The 17,232-nt window shown below is 46.6% G+C and overlaps 1 protein-coding gene across 2 annotated transcripts; it reads left to right on the top strand.

Annotated features, from left to right (window-relative positions):
* Positions 1-5,690: 5,690 nt before the first annotated feature.
* erbin (erbb2 interacting protein) lies at positions 5,691-16,938 on the top strand. Of its 2 annotated transcripts, XM_088391542.1 has the most exons (25): positions 5,691-5,912; positions 5,988-6,105; positions 6,197-6,275; positions 6,345-6,434; positions 6,689-6,745; positions 7,942-8,005; positions 8,118-8,192; positions 8,398-8,542; positions 8,639-8,711; positions 9,463-9,592; positions 9,663-9,778; positions 10,075-10,144; positions 10,246-10,345; positions 10,959-11,080; positions 11,155-11,331; positions 11,404-11,592; positions 11,707-11,824; positions 11,984-12,167; positions 12,245-13,598; positions 13,832-13,951; positions 14,780-14,836; positions 14,920-15,072; positions 15,137-15,229; positions 15,355-15,429; positions 15,628-16,938. In XM_088391542.1, exons 1-25 carry the CDS (start codon positions 5,691-5,693, stop codon positions 15,733-15,735), a joined length of 4,089 nt encoding a protein of 1,362 aa, XP_088247668.1. In that variant the 3' UTR covers positions 15,736-16,938. The 2 variants fall into 2 exon arrangements, with proteins under 2 accessions (XP_088247668.1, XP_088247669.1); XM_088391543.1 differs by lacking the exon at positions 13,832-13,951.
* The last annotated feature ends 294 nt before the right edge of the window (positions 16,939-17,232 follow it).

Below are 17,232 nucleotides of genomic sequence, written 5' to 3'. Positions count from 1 at the left end.
GAGGGCGCCATTGCATTTCAAACGCTTATTAATGGCGACTAAACAAAATATAGTTTTTGTAGTTTATTGTCAGCAAAGGTGCTTAATTTAAGAACTCGATGATTCAGTTCCTTTGCATTCTATATTTGGTTTTATTATCTTTTGTTGACCTTTCCGATAGAACGCCGTGTAAACATTATTTTGCATGCATATTTAGCATTGTATATGGTTGTTTATTCGGCTGTTTTGCATTTTTGTGAAGGTAGAGCATTTGAATGTGTGTATTTACAATGCATGTGCGAGGGTGGGGGGCAGTGCAGGAGCGCTCAGCGGGTAAGCATCAAGACGGACGCTTCTCTGTTTGCTGGAGGCGGAGACACCTCTTGTCGGCGTGGGGCTTCGGTGCTCAGTAAGGAACCGAAAGAGGACAGCGTGCGGACTTAACTTAACCTGCTTTGCTTCACATCGACCTACGGATAAAGAAAGACGATGAGTGGAAACATCTGGGCGCGGCACATTTCATCACTGGACGTCAAGCTTCCACTCGGCCGAGCCGCTTTTGTATTTCCTCGCTGAATATCGTGTGGACATTTTGGATTTTTTTTTTCCTCCCTCTGAAACCAGCACCTATATTTGAGCTCAAATTGTGTCATTTTTAAAGGATTCTCTTTCCGTTCAAGTGTGACTTGAACAACTTTAAGACGGCTTTGTTGCCGATATGAGCCCACACGGCCAGTTTGGAGTTAAGTGGGGGGCTAGCTGTTAGCCCCATTAGCTCGGAACCATTCGAAGTACCATCGAGCGATGCTGTCTTTTCTAGCCGACTGAATGCTCTTCTCTCGGCGTCAAATCGGAGTGTAATCGTGTGTGGACATCGCGGCTGGACGCAGTGCCGCCAGCAAGGCACCAAGGTGGGTGTTTTTTTCTCTCCTTGTTATCGCGTCTGTTCACCCGGAGGTTGGGGTGAGGGGTAGCATACGACATGCTAACAATGCTAACAGTCCTAGTCGCGGCGGAGTAGTAACAGCAGAGGACACACATTCCGATTTTTTTCCTCCATCCACAAATGATTGAAAATCATTTAAGGTAAAAATGTAAATAAATGGATATTTAATGTGGGTTATGATTATCGATGTTCGTGAGTTGGACGTCAGTAAATGGTGTTCACAGCTGTTTTGTGTTTTTAGGGAACCGATACCAGACAAGATGCTCAGCATAAAATGTTAAATACATTAATTATTACATTTAGAGTTATTCGATTTTTTTTTTTTTTTTGTCATTTATATTTTGGTGTTAGCCAGGGCTGCTCATAAACATTCCATGTTCCAGGGCCCCCTGCATTAGTATTGTGCTTGTTCATTTTGTTCTGATTCCTCTTTTGGTTCTTTGCAATTCTTGTTACGTCTTGTTGTTCTCTATTTTTTTCTTTATATTTGTTGGAGTCTATTATTTTGTTGATCTTATTCATGTCAGGTTTTGTTATTCTGTTATCATCATTTTTCCCTTTTATTCTGATTATTCTTCTTTTAAAAGTGGTGTTTCATTCTTGATTTTACTATTGTATGCGGTTTAATGTGCGTTTATTTTATGACAAGTCCATTTATCAGATTAGCTGGTGTAATTTAAGACATTTAGGATTAGATGCAATCCAGCAATCTGAGACTTCCCTGTTTGGGAATGTGAGTAAGAACATGGAAGACCATCTGCTTCACTGGAGGTCTGCAAAAGTTTTTGTTTGTTGTGACAGCATGAAACCCCCCCAACCTCACACCCCTCAAAGAAACACCGTCTGGCCACTGGGATCGGAAAACTTGACCCGATTGAATTAACCCTTGACCAAAGAGGGCGGCCACATGTTGCATCTCCACAAGCGAGAAGAATCCTCCATTCAGCTGACGTCTGCCATTCCATAGTACTCAGAGGATGCTACAATATTCTGCAATGTGTAAAACCACCACATACACACCATTTGTATGTAGTATTCTTACTTTTGGTGTCAGACGGGCGAAGAGGAAGTGGAGCAGAAACTGCCGAGTGTTTGCGGCTGATTGGGGGGACGTGATGAACAAGTGAGAATGTTTCTCGCTCGCCGGCTTCTTTTGTCTCGGCCAAGGCCTTGCACTGTGGCGCCATTGTGTGGCTATCTGCTTGCGGCCCCTTGTTTGCCCGGGTCAGCGAGATGCCACTGTTGTGTTTTTTGCCAAACGCAGACAGCTTGTGAAAATCTTGGCGCTTACCTTGCTTTGGTGTGTTTTTTGTGCACATTGGATACAGCAAAACATAAGAGCTTTTCTTTTGTGCAGGAAGTACCACCCTAAAAAAAAAAAAAAACTAAATTCTTTGATGCTTTGAGCATGGTTGGCTTGTTGAATACTCAAAATTATCTTTAATGTTACAGAAAAACAAGAATTGTCCTTAATGCTTTAAAAAAAAATCTAAATGTATTTTTTTTATAAAGCCTAAATTTTTGGGGATTTAATAAAAAGGAAAAAATATTTTCTTTTTTTTTTTAAATATAAAAGCCTAAATTGTTTTTGATTTAATGAAAAGGAAAAATAATATTTTCTTTTTTTTATTATACAAGATACTCAAATGGTAGCATGGTGAAGAAGTGGTTAGCACAATTGCCTTTTCTGACGTTTTGCATTTCTGGGTTCGGATTGGCGGCTCTGACCTCCCTGTGCAGCATTTGGGTTCTTCCCATACCTATGTGGCTTTATTCCAGCTACTCTTGACAGCTACCACCTTGAAGCATCTAAATTATCCACGAGTGCATTTGCGAATACCTATTTATCTTTACGTGTGATTGAATGGCAACAAGTCAGCTGTGATAGACTCGAGCTCATCCGTGACCCAAATAAGGACAAGCGTTATAGAACAAGAACCTGATGGAGAATATTCACGTTGACCTACTGCCTAAAGCGCATGGCTGGCTATGACATCCGCTAGCCAGAGGCTGAGCTGCACTGTATATGTTTACATGGAGCATGATATAGTCTGCGTGATTAATCTGAATTTCAGTATCGTCACACTTTTAATAATTACTGTTTTCTCTCTTGCAGTGTTGTTGCTGCTAGTTCCATTACCCACTGTCCACCGCCCAAGCGCTTGAGTCCTAAATGACAAGGTAGGTGACAAATTCACACTATTTGTCATTTATTTCACTTAAAATACTCACCAAGCTAATGCGAAAACCCTAGTTAAGGTAATTATTGCACTTCCTGTCTCATGATGCAGTTGTTGTCAACATTGTTGATCGTGATGCTCGCAAATGAGTATTTTTATTTTTTTTTCCGATACTGTTGCTTTGGCCTTGCGTGATCATCTGGGACAAAAACATGCGCTCTCACGTTGTTTCTGCAACTTTACTTTTTTCCCCCTGTTCTTCTAATTGTCTGTGGCAGCCGGACTCTTTTTTTTGCGCTAATGCTCGCCGGCCTGTACAAATGAATCCCAGAGGCTCGTCCTTAACGAGAGCTCATATTTAATTAACAACTTACAGGCAACATGGAGGCTCTTCTATTTATAACTAGCAGGCCTGCCTGACCCGCTTGGGTCTTTTCTCATGAATTCAGGCCGATACATTTTTTTTGCATCGGACCTAATCGTCCAAGTGGCAGTTTTTGAAAACAACACAAAATGGTGGCATGTTAACATTTATAAAAAAACTCACAGTTGGCGCATGACCAAAATCCTAGTTATCTATTAATTTGTTTTGTCTTGTGCTTGACTTGTACTCGTGCCCTTTAAAGGCAGCCAGGGGAGCAATCAGTCCCTGAGATGTTTGGATATGTCGCAACGTTCTGTGCAAACATGCGGACCTGCTCATCCCGCTGCCGCTGTTTGCTCAACACAGGTGCAACCAGGAGCTGCAGTGATGCTTTGCTGAATTGAAAGACACCAAATATTAGCTATGCGACGTCGCTGCTGCTGTTGCAGAGTCAATGTCAGCCATCACGTAGGCAGGAAGTGGCTTTCCAGGAGATTTGCACATTAAATGTCGGGGTGCTAAAATGTAAAAGCATGCGTACGCAGAGGCTTCACATGCGCTGGTCTTCGTGCGTCGATGCCACTTTGTCCTCGTCCTCAGATCAGATTACTCGCCCTCATTTGGGGCCAAACGTTGAGAAAACAATCAGGCTTTTTGTTCGGCGGCGTCACGCGAGACCGCTGAGAGCTCGAAGGCTCGCTGAGAACCAGAATGAAACTGGAACTTCAGATTCCAGTGTGACCGTCGGGTCAGCTCACGCGGTTGCTTTTGTGTGTTTGCGTGTCGTGATAAATACGAAAACAAGGGTTGCTATGCTCTATGTTTACGTCAAATGTTAGCATGCTAGCATTTGAGAAGTTCTGTTCGTATTTTAGCATCTTACCGATATAAACTCTTGGAGCCCAAAATTGTGCATGGCTGAGCTGGCTCCATCATTCAGGGATGATAATCACTCATCCGACATGCTATGATTGACAGCAGGCATCAGACAGAAGCTTCCAGGTTGTTGGCCTTTTGCTCAAAGCCAAGTACTTGTCAGCGGCAGCTTGCGTTATTAATAGCGAACGCCGCTTGTCTGCTGGATGTGACAATGTGATTAGCGCCGGGCGGCCCTCGCTTGCTTCCCTCAAAGCAGCTTTTCATCCAGATTGTTATGGCTTTTCCCGGGATTGCCCCTGCTACGACTGAGATTACAGACGCTAGCAGACGGGAAATAAATGCTGCCAGACGGCCTTGCGTCCCATGTCGCAACCAAAATATGTGGTCCAGCTGACATGCTCAACACAGACCGTCTGATGTTTGCTGTCAATCATCTCGGCGAAATAATTCTCTTGCTTTTGATGGTACAGTCGGAGCTGCAAACACTTTGGTAGGTTTGACATCTTCCCCTAAGTTCAAGTATTTTTACGCTTTACCCCAACTCTGACACCCCAAGCTGCATTCCATAGAAAGTTTCCGAGCCTGAGGTTTGACATTTCTGACTTTTTCTGGAACGGTCCAACGGTTTCTATGGCAACAGCCTTGACCCAGCAGGAGCTCTGACCAGGAAAATAAAACGAGAATGTCGTTTTCATTCACCGCCACCGAGGGGAAGCCACGGGGCTCGCTGCCAGGCCTCGGGGGCTTGCCGCCAGGAACGCAGCACTCACATGGCCACCATTCACAATCGTAACACGTTGTGTGGGATAAGTAGGCCAAATCGTGATTTAATTCTATTGATGTTGTTACTGTAGCTTCTTATACAGCATTGGTTTTAAAGTTCAAAACTGAAGAAGGAAAAAACTTTTCAAACCTCATGCACACATGGAGCTAGCTGCCAAAGCATGTCTGCCTTTGAGTCTCTTCATTTTGTCTTTGTGTCAGTTGAACTATTTACTTCCGACATCTTTGCGTGTGTGCATATATGTCAACCTTTTTAAGGAAGTTCCTCACCACCCACACTGTTGTTGTGGAAGTGTGACTTGGTATGATGACAAAAATGTTCAGCTAAACCTAATAACAGAACAAAAAGTAATTGACACAAATAGATGGGAAATATTTAATAGTGTAAGACAAACATTTTGAATTTTAGAAAAAATATGAAAGCTGTTTGGCGCAAAATATTACACAAAAAATAAACAGAAATATAAATTCTAATTCTTAAATGCAAAAAATATCTAAGTCTGACATAAATACATGATTAGGAATTTTATCCTTGATAATCCATTTTAAAATAATTAAAATGATTTCTTCTTCTTGTCCCCTGCAGTGCCTGAGGATGTCGAAGCGCAGCTTCTTCGTTCGCCTAGTGCCGTGCCGCTGCTTGCGGGGCGAGGAGGAGGCGGTGACATCACTGGACTACTCCCACTGCAGCCTGGAAACAGTACCCAAGGAGATCTTCAGCTTTGAGAAGACGCTGCAGGAGCTCTTTCTCGATGCCAACCAGATTGAAGATCTACCCAAAGTGAGCCCGCGGACAACTTTTAGTTTGACTTTGACTCTTGAGCTCCAGTCAATAAATTTGTCTTTGTGCCACTAGCAACTATTCAACTGTCAGCTCCTCCAGCGATTGAGCATGCCTGACAATGACGTCACAGTGTTGCCGCCGGGCATCGCCAACCTGGTCAACCTCAGGGAGCTTGACGTCAGCAAAAACAGTCAGTTTGGATTTCACCTCTGATTGGAAAATATCAAAAATCACATACATGGATATAAGATTTAAATTGGAGTGTCTTTCTGTGAGTACAGGTATCCAGGAGTTTCCAGAGAATATCAAAAACTGCAAAGTGCTCACTATCGTGGAAGCCAGCGTCAATCCCATTTCCAAGTGTGTATGAAAAAGGCGAAGCGCAGAACTCTTGGTATGTTGGTGTGACACGTCTTAATCTCAATTCAGGCTCCCTGATGGCTTCACCCAACTCATGAGCCTGAGCCAGCTCTACCTGAACGACGCTTTCCTGGAGTTCCTACCAGCTAGTTTTGGCAGGTCTGTTTGGGAGGGGGAGAAAACTAACTTGACTTAAATGTGAGAAGCAAGAATAGTCCAACCTGTATCAGTCAGAAATTTCCGGCCATCCATTTTGTGGCTAAACTGGTTCTTCTGTTTTGCCTGTTGGCGGTTCACGCATGTGACGCGCCGACCCATTGTGATGACGCACCGTTAGTCAAAACAGACAGTGAGTTCCAGTGTGTGTTTGTATGATGACAATGATGACATTTGCATTGTTCTTGTGGCTGCAGGCTGACAAAGCTGCAGATTCTGGAGCTGAGAGAGAACCAGCTGAAGATGTTGCCCAAGTAAGTAAGAGGAGAACAAACCTCCTCCTGCTCTTTTCTTGTACTGTTCAGTCCCATCACGTTACATAAGATCATCCCCCCCACTTCTCTTTCCCGCCGGCTTGCTCTGACAGGTTTTGTAATCTTTTTTGATGTAACGACAAGCTGAGGGTTGGACCTCACTAAGAGAACATTTGAGAAAGCTTTTTGGTGCTCATTCGGGGAACCTCGCAGATGTTTTTTTTGGCAAGAATGGTCAGGAAAATGTACTAAATTGGCCACACTAACTGTGAATTAGCTTTTAGCACGTTAGCGTGAAGACGATTTTTGCTATCAAGTTGCATTGCGGAAAAGGGCAGCAGTTAGCCACGTTGTGATGTCACAATTTGGTCAAAGGTGCATTTTGGGGAAATGGACAACAAAGAGAAGATTTACTCGCTTGTTTAATTTGACTCCTGATGAGTGGGAAACTTGCCTCCCCCGTTGCCTTCCATTTTACATCCACCCCCACCTGTTTACGTGACAGACGCCAGAGCCATTAGAAAGCCGGCTGACCTTACAAAGAGAAGCAGCGGCCATGATGAGGGTTGCCCCGGGCGACGGGGCAGGCATCTCTGGAGATGTCAACAAATGTTTCCGCGGACAAAGAAATTCTTTTCAGCGACTCGCTCTCACACAGCAGGGCCCGGTGCTTTTTAGGAGTCACAAGCCGCACCGGTCATTCCGGAAAAGTCTGCGCCGCTCATTGTAAGCACAAGACAACCGTGTCGGTCACATTCTTGCAATAATGAAAATGTATTACTGCTGTAGTTCATTAAAAATACACCAGTCTTTTAATTTAATAGCTCACCGATCAAGAATTGACAAAACAACTTGTCGTGTACTTTGAGCTGTTTGAGGAAAAAAAAGTCAATACTGCCCTAGTGATCTCGCTCTTTACATTCACACTCTCAAAAGTCTCTTTTTGTATCTTCCCAAGTTTTCATGGACTTAAAAGGTTGTTAGCGACGGCGTCTTCTTTTGACTCACTTCCATTCTCACTTTATGAGGAGCCCCTCAGAATTAAACAAAGCCGTCTGTGGGCTTCTGCTTTGCGTCGGGACGAGAGCGAGCCAAGAACAACGCACGCGGACTTGTTGCTTCTAATCTCGGCTTTTTTCCAACCCACACTGACACATTTTACGGCCCTCAAGATGAGTGTGTGTGTGTATCCACAGGAGCATGCAGAAGCTCACACAGCTGGAAAGGTTGGACCTGGGCAGCAACGAGTTCACTGAAGTGGTGAGTGTCCCCGCGGCCTCAAGAGAGCTGTTACCAAAGCTCCACTTGGCACACGGAGCGTTTCTCCCACGCACAAACATTTTAACCTCCTTTCTCACCGTGACGTCCACAGCCTGAGGTATTGGAGCAGCTGACTGGAATCAAGGAGCTCTGGATGGACGGGAACCGTCTGACGTTTTTGCCTGGGGTATATACGTCATCCACAAAAAGTGGCACAGCCAACTCAAACCAACTTTTTTTTTTTTTTATATGTTGCACAGTTTGTTTGTTACGCACTAAAACTCACGCCCCTTAACTTTTGCCATCTAGTCGATCGTTATCAACGTGTGCTCTTTTACCAGGAATGCGAGCAACATGTCCTCCTTAACCGGTCTGTCTGTACTTGTCGCCAGATGCTGGGCACGCTCAAGCAACTGCTCTACTTGGACGTTTCCAAGAACAACCTGGAGATGGTGGATGAGCAGATCTGCGGCTGCGAGAGTCTGCAGGACCTGCTGCTGTCCAACAACGCCCTCACGCAACTACCAGGCTCTATCGGTATGGATGTTTTAGCACGTATACTTCCTCAATTCCCCCCAAAAAAAGAACTCTGATCTGTTGTTGTGTAACACTCTTGCTCACTGTGCTCCTCAGGTTCGCTGAAGAAACTGACGGCTCTGAAGGTGGATGAGAACCAACTGATGGAGCTTCCCGACTCCATCGGAGGGTGAGGATCATCCTCCTTCTCGTTTCCTAATCCTTCACTTTCTTCCAAACAAGCAATTATCTGCCGCGTTAAGAGTACACCGCCTGGGGCAGATTACGAAACCCCGACGGTTGATCTTTAATCCCGTGTGAGGATTGAAAGCTGCGTTGTGTTGGGGCGGACACATGCTGTTGTTGGATTTATAATAAGCCCCCTCCCCTCCCCGCTGTCAGGCTTTTAAAGATGACTCCATATGTTAGCCGTCAGATGAGCAGATTAGCGGCCATGCTGTGCCGGGGAACAGCCAGGAAGTACGTGTCGTGTGTGAAACAACCGCCAAAGATGGTAATAAAATGGTGGATAGACTTCATCCCCCACATTATTACCTTTGACTTGACAAAGGCGCAGGTGAACAATGGAACCTCATTCCAGCAGCCATTGCACAAGTTCCAACGTCACAGCCCCAGGTTTGACCTGCCTTTGCATGATATCACCGCCATTGCGTGCAGCTTTCCCACAGCCGACACAGAATCCAACCTTCGTAATTAGATGATGCCAGCATCTGGTTTCTGGCGAGAGGAGTGTCGTGTTAAACATCACGCCCCCCTTCCGGATTGCCACTATTCCATTTCTTTCTTATATTACCCCAGGAAATTCGGCCTGCCGTGTCTGTTCCTGTTCCTGTTTTCACACAGTCGGTGTAAAATAGAAACATCCCGGTTCCAGAATTTACAGCGACTGGGCACTTTATCACTTGTCTCCCGCCCTTCAGGCTGAGCTCCCTGGACGAGCTGGACTGCAGCTTCAACGAGATCGAAGCCTTGCCGCCGTCCATCGGCCAGTGCGCGGCCATGCGCACCTTCGCCGCCGATCACAACTTCCTCAGCCAGCTTCCCCCCGAGGCGAGTGTAAATCGGTAGCCCCTTCACCCGTGTCCGAGTGCGCTCATCTAAACATCTGTTGCTGTGACAGATGGGCAACTGGAAGAACGCCACCGTGCTGTTCCTGCACTCCAACAAGCTGGAGTCGCTGCCGGAGGAGATGGGCGACATGCACAAGCTGAAGGTCATCAATCTGAGCAACAACAAGTGAGTGGAGCACTCAACTCCAGTGTGTGTTTGTGATTACACACAGACAGCCTCCTCCTTTGTAAGCGGAGACACTTAATGACGACGTCAAGGATACCTTCATTAGCCTACAATCATCTGTAAACTGAGATGCTCTTTGACTTCCTCCATCTCGTCATTACAGAAACTCCGGAATTTGTATTTGTTTGCATTCACACACCCCCCCCCCTTCCAATAAACTGTCACACTCAACTGATTCTTAGAGTGTTTCTCAGGCTTTTATAGACTGTGACTTAAGTGTTTGTGTTCCTCTCCAGGTTGAAGAACCTCCCCTACAGTTTCACGAAGCTCAGCCAAATGACAGCCATGTGGCTCTCTGAAAACCAGGTAAAGGCCCAGTACCCCGTATTTTTTTTTTTCCATTCATTAAAGACTTCTTGAGCCAATTCTTCGTGAGATTAATTCAGAGTGATCTGAATCTCCCGCAGTCCAAACCCCTGATCCCGCTTCAGAAGGAAGAAGACCCAGAGACCCACAAAACCGTACTGACCAACTACATGTTCCCGCAGCAGACCCGAACCGAAGACTGTGAGTGTGACCCGAATGCATGTTTAATAGGGGCTGCCTGGCACACAGGTGGTGTCTCCTGTCATCATGTTGCGCAAACCGACCTCCTCTCGAGGCTAGCTGGAACCTCTTTGACCTCCTTATAATATAACGATCATCTAAGTGAGGAGGTCGGTAGAAAGTCCAATTACGCGCATGTGTACGTTTGAATTGAGCTGTGATTGAGAAGTAGGTAAAATTTTAGATTTGAGCTCTTTGTCTTTGCACCACCTTGTGGTTGAGGTCGGACAGGCACATATTCAATATAGGAGGATCAACACAGAAGTGCTTTAAATAAGATGCCACAAATCAAGCCCTTAATTATCTCTGAAAATTTCAATTTAATCCTAACATCTGGGTATTACTGTTATTTTTCATCATAAATTTAAAATGAGATCTTTTTAGACTATTTCTCCTCTCAGTCACGTTAGAGCAGTATTTTATATTCGCCACGTACTTTGGTTTTAAGTTAACGGTTCAGGTCACAATTCAATGACAAGTGTGGCCATCAAATGTATTCATCCCACTAGTCAAGGTACTGTTGAATAAATCATTTTTGACAGAGATCTCTCCCCTTCTATCGCTTGTTTTACAGACGTCCCTAACTCCGACTCGGAAAGCTTCAATCCGGTCTTGTGGGAGGAACAGCGTAAGCATCGAGCTCAGGTGGCCTTCGAATGCGACGAGGACAAAGACGAGAGGGAAACTCCTCCGAGGGTACGGCGCCGCATCCTTCCTTTGTCGTCATACCGTTTTGTGAATATTTCGAATGAACACCTCCTCTCTGCCAGGAGGGCAACCTGAAGCGTTACCCCACGCCGTATCCCGACGAACTGAAGAACATGGTGAAGACGGCTCAGTCGGTGGCGCACCGACTCAAGGAGGATGAGTCGAGCGAAGAGTCGGGTAGAGACCCCAAGACCCCCGCGGAAAGGAACCACATTGGTGTGCAGGACGTGGGAGTCAAGGTCTTTGAATATTTCGATACACAACATAATTGGTTGACAGCGATAACATGTTAACATATATTTTTTGTGCAGGTGATCGACGCTCCCCGCCCCAATGGCCTAGCGTCAGACTTGGACGCCAAAGCTTGCAACACCACCTTCACCATCCCAAACATTCCAGAAGGCATATCTAGGGACACAGAGTCCGAGTCCTTCAGCTCCCAACAGGCCCCGCTCAAATCGTCCGAGAGCTCCACCATAAACCACGAAGACACGCTGGAGGTAAGTGCAGCAAGGCAAACGTATGTAAATCCAAGGTTTACATGCAATATGATGAAAATGGCCCCCAAGGCTGTCTAAGAGTTTCAGAGCTGAACACTTTTCTTGTCTTTCCAGGACTCTGAGGAACTGTCTGACGAAGAGGAGGAGATGAGGATTGCCGAGATGAGGCCTCCTCTCATCGAGATCTCCATTAACCAGCCCAAAGTGGTGACGCTGAGTAAAGACAAAAAAGGTACAGTGGTTCTCCGACATTTTGGGTTACTATGTGTATAATTGATTTATTACGAATTATTTTGAGCATCCCCAAGCCTTACGAAGCCATTTGTGAGAAGCTCGGATCAAGAGAAAGATGAGGCAGGATGAGTGACGGCGTGTTGCTGTGAACACACAGATGACAGCAAGGACGCTGACTCGTTGCTTGATGACACGGTGGCCAACAGCAACCAGAACAACAGCAACTGCTCGTCGCCGTCACGTATGTCGGACTCCGTGTCGCTGACCACCGACAGCAGCCAGGACAACTCCCTGTGCACCCCTGAGAGAGAAGCCAAGATGCCCTTCCTCCCCAAGAGCAGGTATGCAACACGACGAATGTTCTTCAGAGATCCTCGCAATGTTCCGCTTCTGATTTCTGGCGCTGTCTTTGTCCCAGGCACGAGGATGAGAACATGAACCCCTCCAAAGACGCCGGGGAGCTTCTCCATAACGGCAACGGCTCGGAAACGTCCCTCCAAGCGCTCCTGAGGGCGCAGCGGGGAGCCACGGAGCCGGCAGGTGACTACGACCTGTCTATGGAAGCCCGACTGGCCTTCATTGAGAAGGGACTCAACAATGGCCTTGGAGACGGCTACACCAAGTGGGACCAGATCAACATGAACGTTTCGCACCCGGCGACAGACAACATGGGGGAGCCTCGTAACGGTTTAGTGGGACTGCAGGAATCGGACGGCAAGCGGGGTTTTGACAACCGCCATTTCCAGAATGGAAACCAGCAAGTTAGCGACGGGTCCTCGGGCGGCGGCGAGATGTCTCACAGCACTGAGGAACTGTCCCCTGAGAGGAGGTGCCAACCTCCCCAGGTCAGCAAGTCTCAGAGCGTCAGCAACATTGATGTGGGCGGCATGAAAATGTACTCGTTTGACGGCGACGCGGCAGCAGAGAATAGGATGGCGAGCGGCAGCGGCCCCGATCCAACTTCCACGGCTCAGGGCCAGAGTATAGTGAGGAGCAAGTCCGCCTCCTTGCTGGACGATCACAACCTCCAAGTCTCGCCAAGCTCGGAGCAGTTATCTTCTTCCATACCTCCCACCAGCACCAGCAGGTACCCGGTGCCCTCCAGCGGGCCCACGGGAGCCTCCCCACCTCAGTACAACGTCCAGTACTCAAGCAAAGATGGCATGTGGGCCCAGAGGATGCCCATGCCCCCAGAACACCAAGGCTACCTCCCCCCCGCCGCCCATTCGCTCGCCAACACCAACTACTCTAACCGCAATCAGGCACCGCCGTACCCGCTGCAGCCCCAGCAAAGGGGGCCCCCCGGGGGGTCCAAACCTCCAGGGGACATGTGGACCAAGGAGAGACTCCACTCTACCAGCAACCAGTCCAGGGGAGGCACCCTACAGCGGCAGAGCAGCGCCACCTCCACCTCCTCCATGGGCGACTATCTGACCTACCGGGACATTCACACCCTCGCCAGGGGCCCGCTGGCCATGAGCCAGGCGGCACAGCGGCCCATCTCCAACCGCACGTACAGCATCGACATTGCCGCTCCAACCAGGCCGCCCGGCGCTCGGCCGCAGCCCCACGAGCTCCCGGAGAGGACCATGTCGGTCAGCGACTTCCATTACCCTCACAGTAGCCCCAGTAAGAGACCAAACGTCAGGGTCAAGTCGGAGCATTCGCTCCTGGACGGATCCGGTGGACTTGTATCGGGGGCACCGGGAAGGGTGCCGGCCGACTGGAGGGACCAGGTGATGCGGCACATTGAGGCTAAGAAGATGGAAAAGGTAAACAAACAAAAACTATTAAGGCAGAACTACGCACACGCAACACTCGACCAGGGGTTCACAACCATTATTGCGCCGAGGCACATATTTTACATTAAAAACAAAAAATCTACAAACAGGCAGGGCGTCATCGGCAATCGCATGAAGCCTTTGTTTTTGTTGCATGTTTATGTGCGTGTCATGGTTGCATTGCATGGCCGCCGCTGACGTCATGGGCCGGCGCCACCATTCAGAACGCGCTGTCCCGCTCCTTTAATTCTTATAACGCGCCACTTGGCTGCGCACCCCATCGCGACTGCTACTACGGCAGCTGTAGGGACGTGTTGGGGCCCTACGCCGCCGCCGCCTTCAGCGTGAGTACCGTCCGGAACCCCAATGTCACAAATCTGACCCGTGTCTCCTCTCCCGTTTCACCCCGCAAGCATCTGACACTTGTAACCATTACAAGTGAGAGTATGTTTGATTTTGTCACCAGCGCATGCCTCTGGAGCACGCCACACACTCCCCCCGCCATTCAACTTTCAAGTCACGCTTAAGTCACCTATTTTACGATTTATGTGCTTTTACTCGGCAAGATACATTGGCTTGACTTGCTTCACGTTTGAAGGTTAAGACTTACTCCCGGGTAACAGAACATTTGTCCGTGGCAAAGCAACGCTAAACCCCCAAGACGCTTTCATTCATGTTCAAATTAATAATCATTATTCGTAGCGGCTGATGTCATCATTGTCTCACCATCTTGTGACATCATCATGATTGTCTTTTAAATTCCTCTGCTGCTTGCTTGGTCGTCCACTTGCCCCCCCTTTGTGTTTTGGCCTGAGAAGTGACTTGTTGTGGAAGGTAAGTGGCCTCAAGAATCAGTAGAGGAGAGATTTATATCCTCTTAATAGTATTCCAATAATCCAGCTGCATTTCCACCGAAACATCCTTCCCAGCAGGATCATCTTTTGGCTCTTATTAATGATCTCAAAACCATACGAAGGCTTCCCTCGTACGTTCTCCAAAGCTTCCTGTGGTGGAAATGCATACACGTAGTGCGCTCCTCAGCTTGTAGATGAAATCCAGACGCTCAGCTCGTAGCTCCCTTCAAACAACTTTCCACTAATCACCTCCATGTTGTCTGCTGTTGTTTTAATCCACGAGTTGTGTGAAGAATCACCTCCGTGTGTCTCTTGCAGGATGACGTCTTTGGTCCACCCGGGCAGCAGAGCTACACAATGGACTCGCGCAGAAAAGTAGGTGGACGTTCCTCGCGTATGCTTTTTTCCACCTGATAAGCGACAAGAAGCTTTGACATCAACATGTTTGGATGCGGCAGGTGCCTCTGATGAACGGCCAGGCGGTCTCGTCTGCTCGTACCCATGGGAGTCAGACCTCCATGGCCCGCCACCCGTCCAGAGAGCAGCTCATCGATTACTTGATGCTCAAAGTCTCCCACCAGGCCCCGGGGCCCTTACGGCAGCCGCATGAGGTCAGTCGGGACGTCATAATCATATATTGGAAATGAAAAAGTTGACATTTGCATTGCATTTCAGATCCACGTGAAGGTGGAGAAAAATCCAGAACTTGGGTTCAGTATATCCGGAGGAGTGGGAGGTCGCGGAAACCCCTTTCGTCCAGATGACAATGTAACGTTTTCCCCCCCAATACAGTTTGTGAATTATGTTGTCTTAATTCCGTCATGTTTTTGCCGACGACAAGATCCACTAAAATAAAAACAGAGTAATATTAATGGCATGATCCACTCTTTCAGGGGATCTTTGTGACGAGAGTTCAGCCTGAAGGACCAGCGTCTAAGATTCTTCAGCCCGGGGATAAAATTCTCCAAGTATGTCACCATACCAGTTTGATGAGTTCTGCCTTCAGTCTGTCAACAAAAAGTGGAAGCTCAATTGAAATATGTGAAAAATGTTACGTTGAACGTGTAGGAGTGGTTCGAATCGAAAAATGTTTTTGGTGTAGAATAATGCGAGCAGCTGGGCACCATGAGTTTATTTTGTTGACAATGTTTTTTTTGTGTCGCCAGGCGAACGGCTACAGCTTTGTGAATATCGACCATGGGAACGCAGTGTCCCTCCTCAAGACCTTCCCCAGCACTGTGGATCTGACAATCGTGAGAGACGTGCAAGCGTAAACAGCAACGGGGGGGAGTGGGAGACTTATTTTTGTACTCAAGCATGGGGGGGGGGAATGCCACTTTGAATGTAAGCGAGATGACGCGGTGGACAAACGGGCTCTCACTGTGGTTTCTAATTTTTTTTTCAATGGGGGAAAAAAACCCGCTGAAGACTTGAGCTCCCCTTCTGTCCGTGACCACTAGAGGGAGCAAGACGCACCCTCTTTTCTGCCTGTTTTGTTTGTTTTAGCATGTTGAAGCAGCAATGGAACGGTAGGACATTACGCACTCGGAGAGTGGACGTGAAAGTGAGACACTCGGCCGAATTCTCCTTCTTGTTCCATGTGACCAAAGCAAGGATGGCTGTGGGAGTGTTCCAGTAAGCCGGGTCCATATTTCATCTTTGTCTTGCCTTTGTTTTAATGTTTCTTCACACATTCATTTGGGAGAGCGCCACTCTTTTGCCTTTTTTTTTTTTTTTTCGGGCCCAGTCCTGTTGATTTGACTCATGCCGGGGAGATAAGCAAGTGCCATAAGACCTCGAACTGTTTCGACAAGCAATATTCACACTTGACAGCAATAAAGCCTTTTGTTTTTCCACGTAAGATTTTTTTTTTAACTCTTTTAGTAACACCACCAATGATTTTACATGATTTTATATATGGACAAGAGAGTTTTGTAATAGCACATTAAATCTATATATTATATGTCTACAATAGTGTGGAGAATAGTCTCTGCGTTTTGTGTAAAAGTGTCACTTTTGTCAATTAGATGGTTGTTTGTCGTAGTTGACGACGGGCCGGTAAATGATGAAACGGTGAGCATGTTTCGCATCTTGTGTTTGTTTGAAATTGTGACGTTCATATTCATGTTAAACTGTCGTCTTTTTGTAGACAATCTTGGGAAATCATTCGTCGTCATCCATGTGGGTCTGTTTGGGATGCTCACGTCTTATTTATTTTTAGCAGGCCAATTCTGTGTTTTATTTTTTTAGGCATTACTAATCAAAATGTGTAAATATATACGCACACAGTGATTTTTTTTTTCTCTTTTCCAGTTGCACAAGCAGCAATAAGTTCCAATGCAGAAGGCACCTGTGTTCACATGTAGCTAGTGTATTTCTTAAGACCACAGACGTGCATCCACGCGACATTCCAGATTTTGTACATAATGAATCGTTTCTGGCGTAACACCTGTGGAAAATAAATCAATGCTCTTTCACACTGTGCATAATTGGTTTGTTTTATCGTTTACATTAAAATGTTGGAGATTAACTTTTTTAAGCATCTTTTAGTCTTTGATTGGCTGCTGGTAAAATTACAGATTCTTGGATAAAACACGTTTAGTAGTATTTTTTTGGGAATAAAATTGTTGCATTGATGACTACTCGGGCCCCATAACATTACAGTTCGTGGTTGAGTTGTAGTTTGATTTTTAGTTGTATTATTTACTGTAATTAAATTGATCATTTGGACTGTGCAAATGTCTTGTCTTGTGCGACTTCCACCCACAGGG

This window comes from Syngnathus floridae, chromosome 12 (genome assembly GCF_059516105.1).
Source record: "Syngnathus floridae isolate MCC-2025c chromosome 12, RoL_Sflo_1.0, whole genome shotgun sequence".
Lineage (NCBI taxonomy): Eukaryota > Metazoa > Chordata > Actinopteri > Syngnathiformes > Syngnathidae > Syngnathus > Syngnathus floridae.
This window is presented reverse-complemented; position numbering and strand designations above follow the sequence as displayed.